Below are 18269 nucleotides of genomic sequence, written 5' to 3'. Positions count from 1 at the left end.
TTCTAGAAGATAACTTAAGTAACTACACATTTAACCTCCTAAACTTTGCTTGGTGTAGTGAGTTGAGGAATGACTGTAAATATATTCATCCCAATCACTACTATAGCAATAAAAGAATAAATTATAATGTCCTCGGCACACATAGAAATATTGATATTAAATGTTAAACAAATGGATAAGACAAAACCTCTTCCTATTGCATTGATGCACATAGTAATTTAAAATTCCACCATCTAAAGTGGTAATTAAAAGGAAAATATAAATGTTATTTACTTTTTACAACTGGCAATATAATGCTTAAAAAATACTGATCCATTACTATTTTTGAAAGAAGGATAGGGGTATTACTTCCCATTTATCTAATTTAAAATCTGAACTAGAACAAAAACCGCCCAAGCATAATGAATCTTTAAAATAATAACTTCTCTTTAGAGCTGTAAGATCTTTAACCAATTGAGATGGTAAACCTCATCATGGACCTACAGTAGAAAGTACACATTTTATATTAAAAAAGAAACCATTTATCAAATATATTTTAAAAGTAGAATGTTAAATACTTGTGGGTTTAGATTATCCTGATGAAAATAAAAATTTCAAGCACAGAAATCTTAATAATACGCTGACATTTTGGTAAAACTTTACAAAATTCTTTTTTTTTTTTTTTTTTATTGAGATAGAGTCTTGCTCTGTCACCCAGGCTGGAGTGCAATGGCTCAATCTCTGGCTCACTGCAACTTCTGCCCCGCCGAGCTCAAGCGATTCTCCTGCCTCAGCCTCCTGAGTAGCTGGGAGTACAGGCACGCACCACTGTGCCCAGCTAATTTTTGTATTTTTAGTAGAGACAGGGATTCACCATGTTGGCCAGACTAGTCTTGAACTCCTAACCTCAGTTGATCCACCTGGCTTGGCATCCCAAAATGCTGGGATTACAGGCATGAGCCGCCGTGCACGGCCACAAAACTCTTTTATATTTTTACAGAACTAATAGTCCAATATTCACAAATGTTAAGTTATTGGATGTGTCAATGCTTTCTTGCCAAAGACCACCAAGAACACATCTGTAGTTGAACAAGTGGGTTTTATTACTCATTGCAGTGAGAGAAACTGACAACAATAAGTACCATGGGGTGACTTAGGGGTGTTAAAAGACCCATTGTAGGATCTGGATTTTACTTGAGTGATTTTGGGAAGAGTTCAGGAAAGCAGGGCTTTGCTCTGGATTGGGCTCTGTCAGGCATCAGAAATAATTCAATGATTAAGTATTTCAATCAATCTTATCTAGAGGGAAGGAAGACTAAATGTACGCTAAAGCTCTAATTGAAAAGATGTAGCAGTCACTCATATTAGCCAAAAGAGGGGAATGTCTGGTATTTTTGTGGTATGCACAGTGATCTTGCTTTTGTCTGTGCTTAGTCAAAATTATAAAGTTGTTTTTTGTCTCACATCATCATCACACAACCCTGTATGAAGTTGGTGCTCTGTGAGGTTGTTTATGTCCAACAAGAGAACGCCATGGCCTAGCTGTGAGCTCCAGGACAGTTCTCAAAAAGAATGAGGCTTAGATATAGGCAGGCCAGTTCCCAGAGGTCAGAGGCTACTTTTTCTTTTTCTCAATTGCAGGGATTAATCATTTTCAGGGGAGGGGAGTTGGGGGGGGGTGTAAATTAATCATTTTCAGGAGGGGGTAAACTGCATTCTAGTGATTAAAAGGCAACGATGGCTATTAAATTTCCAAGTAATGCTAAGCTTCTTTACAACTTTCAATGTAAAGCACGGCAAAGACTACGTATGGAAAAAAAGAGTTGGAGTTTAATTAAAATTGGAATTGTTAGAAGTATTTGATGACTTTCAATTGGTAAACTATATTTAGGGTACATAAAATTATAATGTATTTTAGAATCACTTGAATATTTCCTAACCTTAGTTTAATATTGTTAAAAGTTGTATTAGCTATATGGATTTTCTTCAGCTTCAATTACTTGGAAACTACATGCTCAGTTTGCTTTTAGAACATGTAAAATATTGTTATTTTGGGATAATAAACATTGATTAATCTTAGTAGAATTATTAAACTTAAAATCCTGACATTATTTAGAAGAACTAAAACTAATCTGAAATTCTTTATGTTCAATGTAAAATAATATTATTCCAAAGAAATCAGGACAAAAATATAATAAGGGAGTAAATTTTTACAATTATTTTTATAAAGTGGTATACATTGTAGGGAAATAATTCATAGCATGAGTGACTGAACATATCTAAAATATCTGTCACTGCTCTGGACTCTTTTTTTTTTTTTTAAGATGGAGTCTTGCTCTGTCACCCAGGCTGGAGTGCAGTGGCATGATCTCTGGCTCACTGCAAGCTCCGCCTCCCGGTTTAAGCGATTCTCCTGCCTTGGCCTCCCAAGGAGCTGGGATTACAGGTGCATACCACCATGCCCAGCTAATTTTTGTATTTTTAGTAGAGATGGTGTTTCACCATGTTGGCCAGGCTGGTCTTGAACTCCTGACCTTGTGATCCGCCCACCTTGGCCTCCCACAGTGCTGGGATTACAGGTCTGAGCCACCGCACCTGGCCATAGACTCATTATTTTTAAGTATGGTACAGTCAGTTTCCCTAAAACATTCTCCCCCATAGAAATAAAATAATAAGATGTTTTAATCTCAAAACAAATTACTGAAGAATATAATAAAGTTGTAACTTTGTTTTGGAATCCTAGGAAAGCTTTGGGCATTATAAAAATGGAGGTATTTGTGTGTGTGCATGGAGGGGGGGAAGTTCTAGAAAAAATACTGTAAAAAATTTTAGATTCCCAAATTTTAGATATCCAGGATGGTTCTCTGGGTTTCAGGTGACTGAAGTATCTTAAGGAAATAAAAAAAATCATAGTAGCAAAGTCTCTAGATAGTGACTGTTTTATTTATATACAGATAATATTGATAGCTGTCCAGATAAAATTTCAGAGCAATGGTATTTTGAAATTTTCAAACTTTTTTTTTAGGGCTGGGCATGGTGGCTCACACTTGTAATCCCAGCACTTTGGCAGGCTGAGGCGGGAGGACTGCTTGAGGCCAGGAGATTGAGCCCAGCCTGGGCAATATAGCGAGATCTCATCTCTATGAAAAATTTAAAAAATTAGCTGGGTTTGGTAGCACATGCCTATCGTCCTAGCTACCTAGGAAGCTGAGGTGGGAGGATCCCTTGAGCCCTGGAAGTCAAGGCTGCAGGGAGCTATGACAGTGACACTGCACTCCAGCCCTGAACTTTTTTTGCATGGAAATAGTTACAGGATGTTTTTGCTTGAATAAAATAAAAATACTTTAACAACTCATAGAATACAATGCCTCAAGGGTTATGAAGTTAAACTTCAGTACTACTTCCTCCCCAACATATTCACAAAGACACAATGTACTCTCCCCTAAACTATCCATTATAAATATTCTATAAACTCAAATTTTACACAAAAGCTCACTGTTTTCAGGAATTGGCCTCTTGATGCTGCTAGGTGACTTCTTGAGCATAATCTATCCTTAACACTAAGATTAACAATAACTAATTATCCCCACAGATCATAGTTTCCTTAGATTATTATTGTATAAAATGAGACAGATGATGAAGAACACATATTAGGTGTTTTGAGATGACAGTAAACCTACATCTGAAAAACTCAACTTAGCACAGTCTAAAACAGACATGGAAGGAATGGAGCCCTCTTATATGAGCAACTGAATACTGAAATTTAGCATATTATTTGTTCATCATGGTAGACCATCTATTTTTACACTATTATCTAAAATCCCACCTTAATGTATTTATAATACCTAATTTTAAAAAGTACTGAGAAAGACTCTTATATGCTCTAACTTTAACCTACTATTTATGTTTACCAATTTATTGTAGAGCAGGTAATTCTTTATGTTACAAGAAACCAAAAAAGAAAAAAAAACTGCTGCATTTTCTGCAAAGGCAATGTGTGATTTCCTAGAAGAAAAAGCTTACAAAGCATATATACTATAAGTAAAATAGCACGGAGTTATTTTCTAATACAAAAAGTACTAAACAACAGTGATAGTTTTAATGTTCAGTGTGAAAATTTGCTCTGCCTTTTGATTTAATAAGTGAGCCAGCTGAGATTTCTGTTTCTAGTTATATTACATTTAGTTCAACATATGGAATACATTTTTCACCTTCTGGAAGAGTATTGACTCTTTTACGGCACTGGGATATCATTTAATGATCGGGAAGAGTAAATTTCTACTAGACTAGAGGAGTGAATAAACCAGAGGATATGATTTAAATCTTTGCACCCCTAGGTTGGATTAAGTAGCTTGCCTTTATATTTCCATAGTTTCCTAGCCATATCTTTATGGCACTTAAAATATATTAAATATATGTGTTTAAAAGTCTGTTTCTCCCATTTGGCACAAGCTAATTGAAGACAGGGGTTATTATCTTGTTCACCTATTACAGTATCTGTCATATAGTATGCAATCTGTGTTTGTGGAATTGAATATAGAAAATGATATATACCAGTGTTGCATTTATATGTCATAGTAAAAGCCCACTTAAATTAATATATTACATCTTTTATGTTTTTCTGAAAGTGATTTCAAATTTTTCTTTATAAATATAAAAGATAACTGTATTTTAGAGAAAATATAAATTTAAAAATATACTGAAAACCAATGAGAGTTATAATGTAATTGATCATTCTAGTTATATTACATGCATACTATTATGGTTTTAAATGGCATAATTTTATGACTATCATATTTTTCCTAGTGTATAACTTGCTTGCTCTTTGTAATTAAATGTGTAGAGACATATTTAATTCAGCATTCATTCATTCATTCATTCATTCACGTAGTCAACGAAAATTAATGAGTAGTGTATTGTTTTTGCATATAAGGAGAGAATACAGTGGTGTATAAGACAGAAATTTTACCCACAAAGAGCTTATAGTATAAGGTAAAGAATACACAAGAATAATTATGACATAAGGAAGAAAGGGTTAAACTAAGAACTGTGTAAGGCACTTTACGTGATTTATTTCTCTTAACATCCCTGTGCGATAGCACTGCTATCATCTCCATTGTACAGATAAGAAAATGAGACTCTGGGTTGGAGTAATTTAGAGGTCATACAACTAGTAAATGAGAGATAGGATTCAAAATTGGTGATCTGATTCGAAAGTCAGGGTATTTGTTACATAAGCTGCCTCCTATCAAGAAAGGGACAGAAAACAATTCTGGACATTCACAGAACAATCATGATTTCCGGCCTATTTTTGGTGGGGAAGTGAGCAGTTGGGATAGAATGATGGCAGCGACATCTGTAGTGAGCTGTGATGGACGGGTAGAAATTGGGACAAGTTGTGGTCTTCGAGAGCATTGTGAGCAAGGGGAAATAGTTTGGACAAAAACACAGTTGTAGGCGTAAATGAGCAGTAAATAAGTTTGGCCAGAGATGAGGATGTGTAAGGGAAAGCAGTGTGAGATGAAACTGAAAAATGTCAGACTTTGTAGGTTAAGGAATCAAAGATTAGAGCTCAGAAATTATAGTGCAGAGCACTGGGGTTTACCCTTTTTCTGGGTCACACATTCTCCCGAGAAGATGGTTAAATATACGGATTTTTTTTCTAGAAAAGTTCACCTATATATTTGTTCATCCTGATCATATAATAAATGAAGAATTCATATTTTGGAAAAAAATTAAATTTTTTTCATTTGTCTTCCTCTATCTAAAGATTTTTCTGCATCTGCATTTATCCCTAACTGTCTCTGTCTGCATTTATCCTAAACTGTTTTTCAGCAGTTTCTGGAAATATATCTTTCCTCTTGTTTGAGGTAGTTACCCTCTCTATCTGTGCTACTAGTCCTACCCTCCCCTGCCCCCTCTGCTCTCTTATTTCTATCTCCTTTCTTCCCTTCTTTGTTAAGCTCTAGACATCAGTTTCCATCTCTTAGTTCCTCACTCTTATTCTCTCCTTTAGTTTCAGTCCAACCTCTACTTAGGCCAAGATGTTTGGGAAATACTCATTAATTAGTAAGTTAAAGGCTTGAAAAAGTCCATCAATTTAAAAAGTCTGCAACTTTTTCTGGTTTGTTTGTTTTTTTGCGACGGAGTCTCACTGTGTCACCCAGGCTGGAGTGCAGTGGCGCCATCACACAGTAACCTCTGCCTCCCAGTCTCAAGGGATCCTCCCACATCAGCCTCCTGAGTACTTGGGACCAGAGACTCGCACCACCATGCCTGGCTAATTTTTTAAATTTTTTCGTACAGATGGGGTTTCACCATGTTGCCCAGGCTGGTCTTGAATTCCAGAGCTTAAGCGATCCTCCCGCCTCACCCTCCAAAAGTGCTGGGATTATAGGCCTGAGCCACCGCACCTGGCCTGCAAGTTATTTTTAAACTCATAATTTTCCAAACATATTTAACTATAGAGTTTCTTTTTTCTCATTAGCATCTTTCAAAAGACCTGTGTTACAAGGAACATTAGTTTGAAAAATGCTGAGCCAGAGTTCCTGACTCCTAAGCATAGGATTCTTTCCTTTTCTCTTACTACTTTACTTCCTGCTTGGTATCCTATTATGGGATCTCCTTCATTGGCTGCCCTTTAAACCTTGTGCCACAGGGCATCTGATTTTGGCCTACTACTTCTCTCTTTATTTTCTTACTTTCCTTAGGTGATCTCACTGGTTTCCATTATGAACTCCATGCCCAACTTGGCTCTCAAATTTCAAACTTCTATTCTTTTGAAAATTTTGGAGGCCCAACAGATCACGCACCTTCATCTCCCACCCACAGAAAACCTTGCATCTGCACATTCCCACACACAGTTAATAGCTTCTAAACCACCTCTCCTCTTAGGCCTGATTCCCCTCATTCTTACTCCCTGCACTAGTCAGTTATTACAGTCCTCCACAAATTACCTTCTAATTTTTTTTCTTTTTGGTAGCTGTCCCATTCTCCTTTTTCCTGCCTGCTGCCAATTTACTTGAGGCTCTCATCACTGCTGCTTTGGAAAACAGCCTCCTGTCAAGCTCTTACCTCAAGTCTGGGCATCCTAAAAGCATATTCTACACAAGGGCCAGAGTGATTTTTTTTAAAAAATTCATCACTGTCATGCTTAAAATCTTTCACAGTCTCACAGTGGCATTCAGGATAAAATCAAGGTTCCTTAAGGCACATAAAGCTCCCTTCCCAAGCGCTTGTCAGTCTGAACTTCAGAGACTCCCTGACTCATGCTTTTTACCTAAGTAATTTAGAACTACTGTAGTTTCACACAGAAGTTAATGTTTTAGTATACATTTCCCGCCATCTGCAACAACTCTCTAAATGTTTAACTTATTTTTCAAGACTCAAGAAAGGAAATACCCATTCTAATAAAGGCTTTCCAGAATCCATGTTATTCTAGGATCGTGTTTTCTGTTAGAATGGTTTCCTTTCTATATCTAGGTTAACTATTTTTTTCATTATCTCTTCTCCTCTATAACTTCCTGGAGGGCAGAATTTTGATCATATGTGTCTTTTTACTCTAAGCACTCACCATTATGTCTTACATAGAGTTGATATTTGATACTTATATTTGTTTTGGTGGGACAACCACATTCACCTGAGTGAAGTTTGGATAGTCTAGCATCAGAGAATAAGGGTCCAACAGGTCCTTCCAGGTCTTGTCCCTACTTTGTGTGAATCTTGACATTTTCTATTCTAATCAGATTCTATTCTAAGAGAAAACAATTGACTTGTTTTTATTGGACTGATGACTTGAACTGATAGAACATATTCTACTGGAATAGCTATTTGTAAATTAATTGCCATGTAAATACTTGTCCTTAGGGCTAATTGTTTAAGTATTTCTATAGCTGCTATTCTGGCTCTGCAACATCAAGCCATGGAAATAAACTAATTAAACAAAATATTATCAGTATGCAGAAAGACTTATTGATCCTTCTATATAGCACTGTTCTAACTGTAGTGGCAAAATCTCTTTTTAACTTTATGTTTGAGTAAGCAGCAAAGTCTTTCAGAGAGAGGACCAGGACACTCTTAGGTATGGCAGTGACAAGATAATGAAGAGCTCACTCTTCCTCCTTTCCAAGTTGCTAACATCCATAATTTGATACTAGGAAAATTGTTTTGTTATCTTGCATTTTCCCTCAAATGTGATCTAACAAGATGACCCACATATTTTCAGTAGGTGATCAATATCCTCATTCACATGCTTAAAAATAACCATGAAAGCTTAGTCGCCTCCATATAGAAAAATATGGTTTCCTGGTAAGTTAGTTATTTATTGCCCCATTCTCCAGATTGGTAGACAGTATGACTATAAATTTGTAGAGGAATTAGTTTATGATAAATTCTCCATACAGAGAAAAAAGTAGAAAATCAAAATGGGTTTCAACTATTACACTGTATTAAGAAAGAACAGATCTTATGAGTATGGTTTGTGAAACACCTGACCATAACAAAGGGTGGCTTTTATTCTTAAAATTAACAAAAAATGCAAATTATATATGATTTAAGGTTGATGCCTACTGTTGTGTAAATATGTTTGTTTGTCCCCTCCAAAACTCAGGTTGAAATTTAACCCTCAATGTGGCAGTATTGAGAAGTGGTGCCTTTAAGAGGTGACTGGGTCATTAGGGCCCTGTCCTCGTGAGTGAATTAATCCATTTGTGGATTAATGAATTAATGGGTTATCATGGGAGTAGAACTGGTGACTTTATAAGAAGAAAAAGAGAGACCTGAGATAGCATGTGAGTTCCCTCAGCCCCTCACATGTGATGCCGGGTACGGCCTCAGGACTCTGCAGAGAGTCCCTACCAGCAAGAAGGCCCTCACCACATGCAGCCCTTTGACCTTGGACTTCTCAGTCTCCATGACTGTATAAAATAAGTTTCTTTTCTTATAAGTTGTCCAGTTACAGGTATCCTATTACAAACAACAGAAAATGAACTAAGATAATGTCTAATAAGCATGGTTGAATTGTGTCTTTTTATTATATTTTTAATTTACACAGTTTGGTTATCAAGGATGTTGTTACAATTAAGAGTACCTTATAGTGTTTCATAGATGACGGAATCATGGTTGAAGGGGACATATGTTTATGGAAATAAATATGGATTACAGTAAAATGTTTGCACACTCTAAAAGGACCTGTACACTTTTTGAAAATAATGAAAAGAGGCAAAGAGGCTCAATATTCAAGATGAAGCTTTTATTTATTTTTATAACACCTTAACTGATTTAAAAATTAAGTTAGAAATTTAAATACTTTAGCTTTTATAAGAAATAGGCATGTATTAATGTTGTCTCTAAGAGCTTTGTGAATTCTGTGTTTGAAGCTGAATGTGAATCCTTTGGGTATACTATTTATGACTGGCAAAGCAACTTCCTCATTCAAAGAGAGAAAAAAGACTCATAAAGACTCATAAGGCTTTTTCAACATCAAATAGCTTTCACTAAACAACATTTTGATGAGTTAAGTGTGAGTGAGTCAGGGACATATGGATTAAATTTCCCTTAAAATACACATGGGTTTAAAAAATAAGGGGAAAATTCTGAGCAAAACGCATTTTAGAGAATCTAGAATGTTTAAGAGATATTTTCCCCCTAAATACAAGTATCAGGTTGAATAACTTCTAGTTAGACTCTGTAACTAAAATGAAATAAAACTAAATATGGAGGAATCTTTAAAAAATACTAGTTTTGTTGGAGACAGAATGTTACATTCGCCGTATCAGAATTGCAATGCACAGAGTTAGGCTTAAGCAGATGGATTTGAGTCTATCTGCACTGAACATGCTCTCTCCCATAGTAAGTATTCCAGTCAACAGTTACAACAAAATTTTCTGTGCCACTGGCTTACACTATTATTCTTTTTTAAATAACATATTCTTAGACAAACTCTTAGCTTTTAGAATTCTGTAGCTTATTTTAATTATGTTTCCCCAGAATCTTGAGTTCTTTCGTCTTCCCACATGCTCTATATTTTTGTTTTATTCTCATTTCTAGCTCAGTTTGTAGAAAACATTCAATTTATATATAAACAACTTTGCCTGTGGTATCTGGATATTTGAAGTTAGGACACTGAAGGTCTAACTGTCAAGCTGATTATTTCAACTGTCTACTTTCATTTCTTAGGGAAGATACATTATCTGCCATAACTTCCTGGTTATTTGAGTTACCCAGAGGTAGTGGTAGCAGAGCTAATTCTCTTGAGGACTTTTTTTTTTTCTATCACAATCTGAGTACCAATGTTCTATATATTTAGTAGATATTCAAAAGATGTTAATGGTTAAGTAAATGAGCAAGTGAATGCATTCAAAAAGACATTTAGGAAGGCAGAAATGGTCAGCCTTAAGAAAAATTCTACATAATGCCCCCTCTTCCACCTGCCAGCCCTGTTTTCACCACTGGATACCTGATTTTGTTTTGAACTAGTAGAACAATAGCTATGGAATATGTATACAACCTAACCAGTTTACAAGAAGAAAAACAGCTTGAAAATATATTGCCCTCTAAAAATCAGGGAAGGTACAACTGGGAACTGTCATGGGCAACAAAGTGGGTCATGAAGGAGATGCCTGGCACTTCAGAGAGCCTTTTAGTAGATCTCCTCCTTACTTCTGTATTTTTCTCATTCTTAATTTACATAATTACTTTTCTGAATTTTGGATTCTTAACTTGGTAAGTGTGTGTGTGTGTGTGTGTGTGTGTGTGGCGGGGGGGGGGGGTAAAGAAATATAAACTTACCATTATGGAAAACCCAAATTAAAAAAAATCCAACACTTACATTTGAATACTTCTTCCTTGTGTTGCTATCTCCCTGTACTAATTACTTAAAAAAAATCAAAGTAGCATTACAATCCATTGGATGTAGAACAACTTTTCTATTTGCTAAATTTTTTTTACAGTAACAGTAGTTGTGGTATTTTGACCTTATAAACTGGAACTTACAGAGACATTTAGTTAAAATGACACGTTTACCAGAAGTGGAAATGCAATAAAGATTAGCTTAACTTTAGCTGTTCCTATCCTGGAAAATTCAAGTGATGAGCTGAATTGAAATTCAGCTTTTGGTATAATTAACTTATACCAAAAAAACAAAAGACAAAATAAAACTTACTATGAGCTATTGAAGTTATTTGAATAATTCAGTTAGTATGAGCAGATAGTCTGATAATTTGAGCCCCCAAATATTTATTTCAACAGCTCATAAGTTTTGTTTTGTCTTTTGATATAAACTAATTCAATAATTATCTCAGCTTTCCAGTTTACCTACATAACATTTTTAAGTGGGAAGCTTTGAGGGCAAATAATTGTGTTAGGAGATTTCTTCACGGTTCAAAGCTACACAGTATATGAATGCTGTCTTTAAGCGATCTAGTCTAAAAGGACAGAGAAAACATGGAAGAACAGCTACAATGCAAGGCTTTATGTGGTATGTGTCTTAAGAATGATACAATCAAAATGTTGTGGGGTGGCTGTAATAAAGGAAGACAGATAATAACATGTCTTGGAGAGGATATGGAGAAATTGAAACCCTCACATGCCGCTGATGAGAATTCAAAATGGTGCAGCCTCTTCGGTAAATAGTCTAAAAGTTAAACGTGGAGTTATTATTTGACCCACCAATTCCCCTCCTAAGAATATACCTAAGATAAATGAAAACATATGTCCACATGAAATCTTGTAAAATGTTCACAGCAGAATTATTCATAGTAGTGAAAAGGTGGAAACAACTTGAATGTCCATCAACTAATGAACTGATAAATAAAATGTGGTGTATCCATACAATGGAATAACTGCCATAAAAAGGACTACATGCGGTGGGGCGCGGTGGCTCACGCCTGTGATCCCAGCACTTTGGGAAGCCAAGGTGGGCGGATCACGAGGTCAGGAGATTGAGACCATCCGGCTAACACGGTGAAACTCCATCTCTGCTGGAGATACAAAAAATTAGCTGGGCGTGGTGGCGGGTGCCTGTGGTCCCAGCTACTCGGGAGGCTGAGGCAGGAGAATGGCGTGAACCCGGAAGGCAGAGCTTGCAGTGAACCGAGATCTCGCCACTGCAGTCCAGCCTGGGTGATGGAAAGGGACTCTATCTCAAAAAACAAAAAAAGGGACTACATGTCAAAATATGGAAAGGGCTTGATGACACCATGCTAAGTGAAAGAAGGCAGACACTAAAGTCTATGATTCCATTTGTATGCAATGTCGAGAATAAGCAAATCTATAGAGACAGAAAGTAGATTAGCGGTTGTCCAGGATTGCGAAAGAGGGAACAGGAAAATTGGTGAAGAAAGGCAAATGGTAACAAGGTTTCTACCTGGAGTAATGAAATATTTTAAAATTGATTTCGGTAACAGTTGCATAACTCTGTGAATGAATATACCAAAAAATCACTAAATTGTACACTGTAAACAGGTCAATTATATGATATGTGAATTACATCTCAATAATGCTATTTCCAAAAAAAATGCTAACACAAAATATTATGGAGATGATATGACTGGCCAGTGAATATTTCATAAGTGTTTTAAGTGGGTCTTAAAAATGGGTAGGGTTTTTAACAGGAGGAGATGGGAGAGGGAGTGGAACAGAGAAATAGGAAGGATATTGCAGGTGAAGAAGTGTGGACATTAGTTTGGGCCTGTGAAATTTTTAAGTTAGTAGACATTAACATGGGTGGACTGTTGGTAATAAAAACATATATATCTATATCTATATATCTATATATATATAAACTAATAACAATAGACATGTTGTTATTGCTAACAGCAAATATATATGCAAACAAAAAAAATTATTACAATTTACAGAACTGTTAACAAAGCATAAAGAACCATCATTATCATTAACTCACAATTCCCTAAATTAGTAAAATTACTAACTTTTGGAAGAAATAATAAGGAACCTATATACATTCCAATTACACTATGTAAAATATTTCTATTATCACTCAGCATATGTGACAGAACTACCATTCTAAAAGAAATGAAATACGTTTCATTGGTGGGATGCCATTTTTTCAATTTAATTAAATCCTTCACTTATCAATTTATATAAATTTGAGTTAATCTTGAATTTCAGTTACTCAATAGTTATTTGAAGAAACAACTTGCTAAATTTCAAATTAAAATAGGTAATCAAGATTTTATATTAAAATTCATTGAATTATACCAATCTCAATGTTTTCAGTAAAAAATAAAATTAGTAAATTGAAATCTTTAGTCACATATGGGATTTAGGTACTAATTCACTTTGGTGAATCACTACCAACTAAAAATGCAATTAAAGTAAATTAAGTTAGGTTTTATTAATATAATAATTACTTTATTGATTGGCATACTTCTATATTATAATCATATTAGCCATTTGCCACAATACATAATAAATTGGGTAATTAGTAGTCACACACATTTAACTTGCCTCTTGAGACGAACAGCTTGGGAAGAAAGGGAACTAAAAGTGAAACATAAAATTGTATGACATTTAAAGCTATAGAATTTTGTGGAACATTTTATCTTTATTAAAACTAGAAAACTCCAAACAAAATGGAGAAAACATAAGAAAAGGCCAACATTTAAGTAAAATTGTACTAAAGGCATTCTATTTATCATATTGTTTTTAACTTACCAGATTGATTTGGACCACACATAGACTATCTATAAGCAAAACTAAAATTAATTATTGTACATATTCATATACTTCTAATGTAATGGAACCAGTGTAAAAATTGAGTTATAAACAGAAGATGTCATTTTCACATCATTTTAGAAGAGTCTTTAATGATATATACCTACAAACACACTCACACACACACATTTAAATGTACTATTTGGTATATTTTAGTTCAAATTATATACTATGTATTTGTAAGGAAATATATTATTTTGCCTACTTCTTAACCTTAGGCAAGTTACTTAATCTCTTGACCTCTTTATCTTTATTTCCAAAATTGGTGGTAATAATTTTTACCTTATTGGGTTGTTGTTTAGATTAAACGGGTTACTGCACACAAAGCTGTCTGAACACTAACCCTAACCCTAAGCCTAACTCTTTTTTATTTAGAGAAGCTCACCATATCCATTTGTCAATATTTTCAGCTATAAGGAAAATAGTTTTAAAAACATGAAAATGTAAATGTACTGAAGAGTAACTGCTATTAAACAGTTCTCAACAGGCAGAAAATACAGATTTTCCTTTTACAGAAAATGTTAAATCTATAATAGCAGCATCATTTATATATCGAAAAAAGCTGGTTTTGATGTCTGGCTCCTAGTACTTCATGCCAGATATTCTTCTTTCTCTTCTTCTTTTTTTTTTTTATAAACAGAAATTGATCTATCTTTTGAATTAAAATAAGAACAGAATTAATCTTAACTAAATTAGTACTTTCTCTAAGTTTTCTGTACTAATTAGCATACTTTCTTCTATTTGAATTTAACTTATTACATATTGGCAAATTATACTGCATGTCTGCTTATCTATGCCTATGTCAGCAAAACAGGGTTTTGTAAATAACAGGAAAATGTAGTATGCTAATCAGCAGGTTTAGGTTTACCTTTACAATTATAAAAATGATGTATTCTTTCATATATATTCTAAAATCTAAGAACTCTAATTACTTTGATATATTTGAAAGTACATTTCTCATACTAATAATATGCAAGCCATTTCATTAAGTTGTCATGAAAAGATAAACCTGTAATTTTTATCTCAGAGATTGAAATAGGTACTTTTTACTTTATATAATATTTCTGAGATAGCAAATAAATATAAGATTATATTAATATTGTACACCGATTTTAGGATTTCCTGTTTTTATTTTTTATTTTTATTTATTTATTTTGTTGAGACGGAGTCTCACTCTGTCGCACAGGCTGGAGTGCAGTGGTGCGATCTTGGCTCACTGCGAGCTCTGCCTCCCGGGTTCATGCCATTCTCCTGCCTCAGTCTCCCAAGTAGCTGGGACTACAGGTGCCCACCACCACGCCTGGCTAATTTTTTGTATTTTTAGTAGAGACGGGGTTTCATCATGTTAGCCAGGATGGTCTTCATCTCCTGACCTCGTAATCTGCCCGCCTTGGCCTCCCAAAGTGATGGGATTACAGGCGTGAGCAACCACTCCCGGCCTGGGTTTTAATTTGAATTTAAGTCTCCTGTAAGGGTGACATTTTCTTTAGGCAGTATAGCTCTGTCAGGCTACTTAGAATGACATGTTATGAGTAAGACAGACATTATTATTAAACAAATTTTAATTTCTGCAACAGAGATAACCATGATTTGGACAATAATTGCTTAGGGCAAAAACAGTTACGTATTGATGTAATCTGCATCTTTAACCAATAGCTGATTTCTTAAACCTAAGAATTCTGGCTTGTAACAAAGTTCTAAAAATGAATTTTATGTAACATTGTAACTATTATGTTAGTCTAGATTAATAGGCTTCAGCATTTACAAAATAAATCTATTCTTATAACATATGCAGCATATTTCTGTGGCCCTTCATAAAACACCCATCCCTTACTTCTTTTCCACTGTATTCAAGGTTCAGAGTATATTTGTAGACTGCTGTTTTTAAAATGAACTCTACAGAGTAGGCAGAGGATCAATACTTTAGGACAGCTGTAACACACAAGGATCCCGCTAGAAGAGTATGAGTTAGGACCAGGTATATTATGGATAGGAACAGGTATGCTCAATGACAAATCCATTAAATGACAGAAATTAGAGGAGTCTTGATTCAGTGAATTGGTCAGGAGCCATATAATTTGATTTTAAAAAGTTTATTTCAAGCATATTTTCACTGTTCTTTAGGTGTTTGAACTTAACTTTTTTGGGGGATGTTTTCTTATAAAAATAAATTAATATTAATAATTAGCTACCATTAAAGAAGAGAAATATAAAAAGGTTATTAGTCTTTGTTGAATTGTGCCACTGGGATTACTGGGCAGTCTTATAATAAACTTTAAGGGACTATGCAAATCTATACTAACTAATTATCTTCAGTAGGAACAAAGGACCAGGGAGTCTAATTTGAACTGTACAATTATTAAACATCTCTGCTAGCATATATGAATAGGAAAGACAAAACATAATCTAAAAGGGTCAGAAATAACATTTGTGAATTTTCTGTATTCTTTAAGATGAAGAATGAGGCCAGCAGAAAAGAAAACACATCTGTGGGCAAACAGAATCAATGACCTTCATTAGCTTAAATTTCCAAATGGCCTCATATAAAATCTCTGAGCTACTAAAACAAACCACAAAAACAACAAAACCAAAACTTGAACATTTACTTAAGAATTTGAGGCAAACATTTGGTCACAGACTTAAGAGTACACTTAAATCGAAAAAATAGTTTTTATAATACAGAAATGTGAATAATATAGAAATATCTAGGAACTAGCATTAGAATAAACTTATTAAATATCTTCTTTCTTAATCTAGAAAAGGGAGAATAATGTGCTATCTCCAGTTTATAATTAACAGAAACATCTCTTTGAAGATGAAAAGAGAACTCTCTAACCAGTAGAAAGAAATCACTAGAGACTTTCATAAAGCTATGCCAGATAATTTTCAGTATGTTCCTTGCAACAAGTGTGATGTTGTATCAAGAATTATAAATATAAGTCCACCTCTCTATTGCCACCTGCCACCTCAACCTTGTGTGGGCTGCAAGTATAGAACTAAGACTCAGCTACTTTTTGAGACTCTGAAGCAGGCGTTTTTAAGGTGAGGTTGAGGATATGATTCCATGGACTGGTTTCTGGAGGTCAGTGACCACTATGACATTGTGTACAGAATTGTATGTGCCTCTTCATGAAGCCATTTGCTTTCATCAGATTCTCAAAGTGGCTTAAAACCCAAAAAAGGTTATGGGTGAATACACTAAGATATCCATACCCCATGTGGTCCCTGTAGAATCACATCCAGAATTGATCTCAGACATATATCATGACAAGGTAAAACTGAGGTGGTAGGGGAAAGAATATCTGCTAGTGGCTTAGCAATATGAGGCTACAGAACAAAACAGGAGTGGAGAGAGACATTCTTTAGAGTGACAAATGGGAGGAAATGGCAAATTCAATTGGCACCTGGGTAAAGGACCTTGGCTCTTAGCATGTTGGAGATACATGTAAATCAATGAAACTGTCATTCTGTCCCACCTCCCAATTATAATATAGGCTGTTAGATGTGAATAACTGATACTGTGTATTATTTCTTCTATATAAAAAATTGCTCTTCATTATCTAGAAATTTGATGATATTCATTTATTGCCAATAAAATACACATTTCCTTGGGGTTCTCTCTTCAATATTAGAAATGAGATAAAGTAGGGTTTTAACATTCATGTGATTGAGCATTGTTACAACTATTGGCACACATTTATTTACTAGGAGACAGATTTTGAATTCAGTAGCTTTGTGTTTATTTACAACATATAGGAAAAATATATTTTAAAATTTACCTGCAAGGTTGTCAATTTCTTTCTCCTGTAGCAGACTGACTGCATCATCGTCTCCTTCCAGCATAAGTTCTGTCTCTGCATTCTGGTTCACTATTGCTTGACTTCTGAATGTTTTCTTTGACTTTACTACATCTTCTTCCGTGCCTAATCACAACAAAAATATAATCATTTAGGTTATTATGATTGTTTCTGCTTATAGTAGGTATTATAAATAATTGATTGCTTTATTAAATTATATGCTGCATTTACATATTACTTTACAATTACAGAACATTTTAACCTTCTTTATCTTGTTTGGTTTTCTGTGAGAAACATGGGGTGTGCGGAGCTGTAATGATCTACCCTTATTTTAAAGATGAGGAAACAGGCAGAGGAAGCTATATGCATTTTGGAGGAACCTAGCAGTTGTTAGTGGTAGAGAAAAGAACTCTACCATGTCTTAGGACTCGAAGATCCATGTCTTAGGGCTCTAAGATCAGTGCATGTTGCACAAAAAGTCTGTACTTCACCCCAAACTTATTTTCTTAAAATCACACTATTTTACATAATTATACTTTGTCTTAATTAGCTAATCACTTGCTAATTAGCTAATTAGCAGATCATTTTTGAAAGTGGATAAGTATGCAGCAAACGAGAAACCATTCACATGTGAGGGGAAAAATGATCACTGGAAAGTTACAGAAAGGCGGAGTTAGAAATGGTGGAGACATAAAAGCTTCTTCACAATAGCTATTTCTTTAGCAATTAGTGAAATAAATACTGGGTTTTCTGAAATGA

General features: G+C 34.7%; 1 protein-coding gene across 3 annotated transcripts in view; it reads right to left on the bottom strand.

Moving 5' to 3' along the window:
• NBEA (neurobeachin) overlaps positions 1-18269 on the bottom strand; it is a 707824-nt gene that overhangs the window by 201206 nt on the left and 488349 nt on the right. For all 3 annotated transcript variants that reach the window (XM_008952234.4, XM_008952238.4, XM_063595707.1), the window contains exon 39: positions 17493-17636. In XM_008952234.4, coding sequence (XP_008950482.4) covers positions 17493-17636 — 144 coding nt within the window. The remainder of the gene's footprint in view (positions 1-17492; positions 17637-18269) is intronic.

The sequence above is a fragment of the Pan paniscus genome, chromosome 14 (genome assembly GCF_029289425.2).
Source record: "Pan paniscus chromosome 14, NHGRI_mPanPan1-v2.0_pri, whole genome shotgun sequence".
NCBI classification, from domain to species: domain Eukaryota; kingdom Metazoa; phylum Chordata; class Mammalia; order Primates; family Hominidae; genus Pan; species Pan paniscus.
Note: the sequence above shows the minus strand (reverse complement) of the source record. Positions and strands in the feature narration are given on the sequence as shown.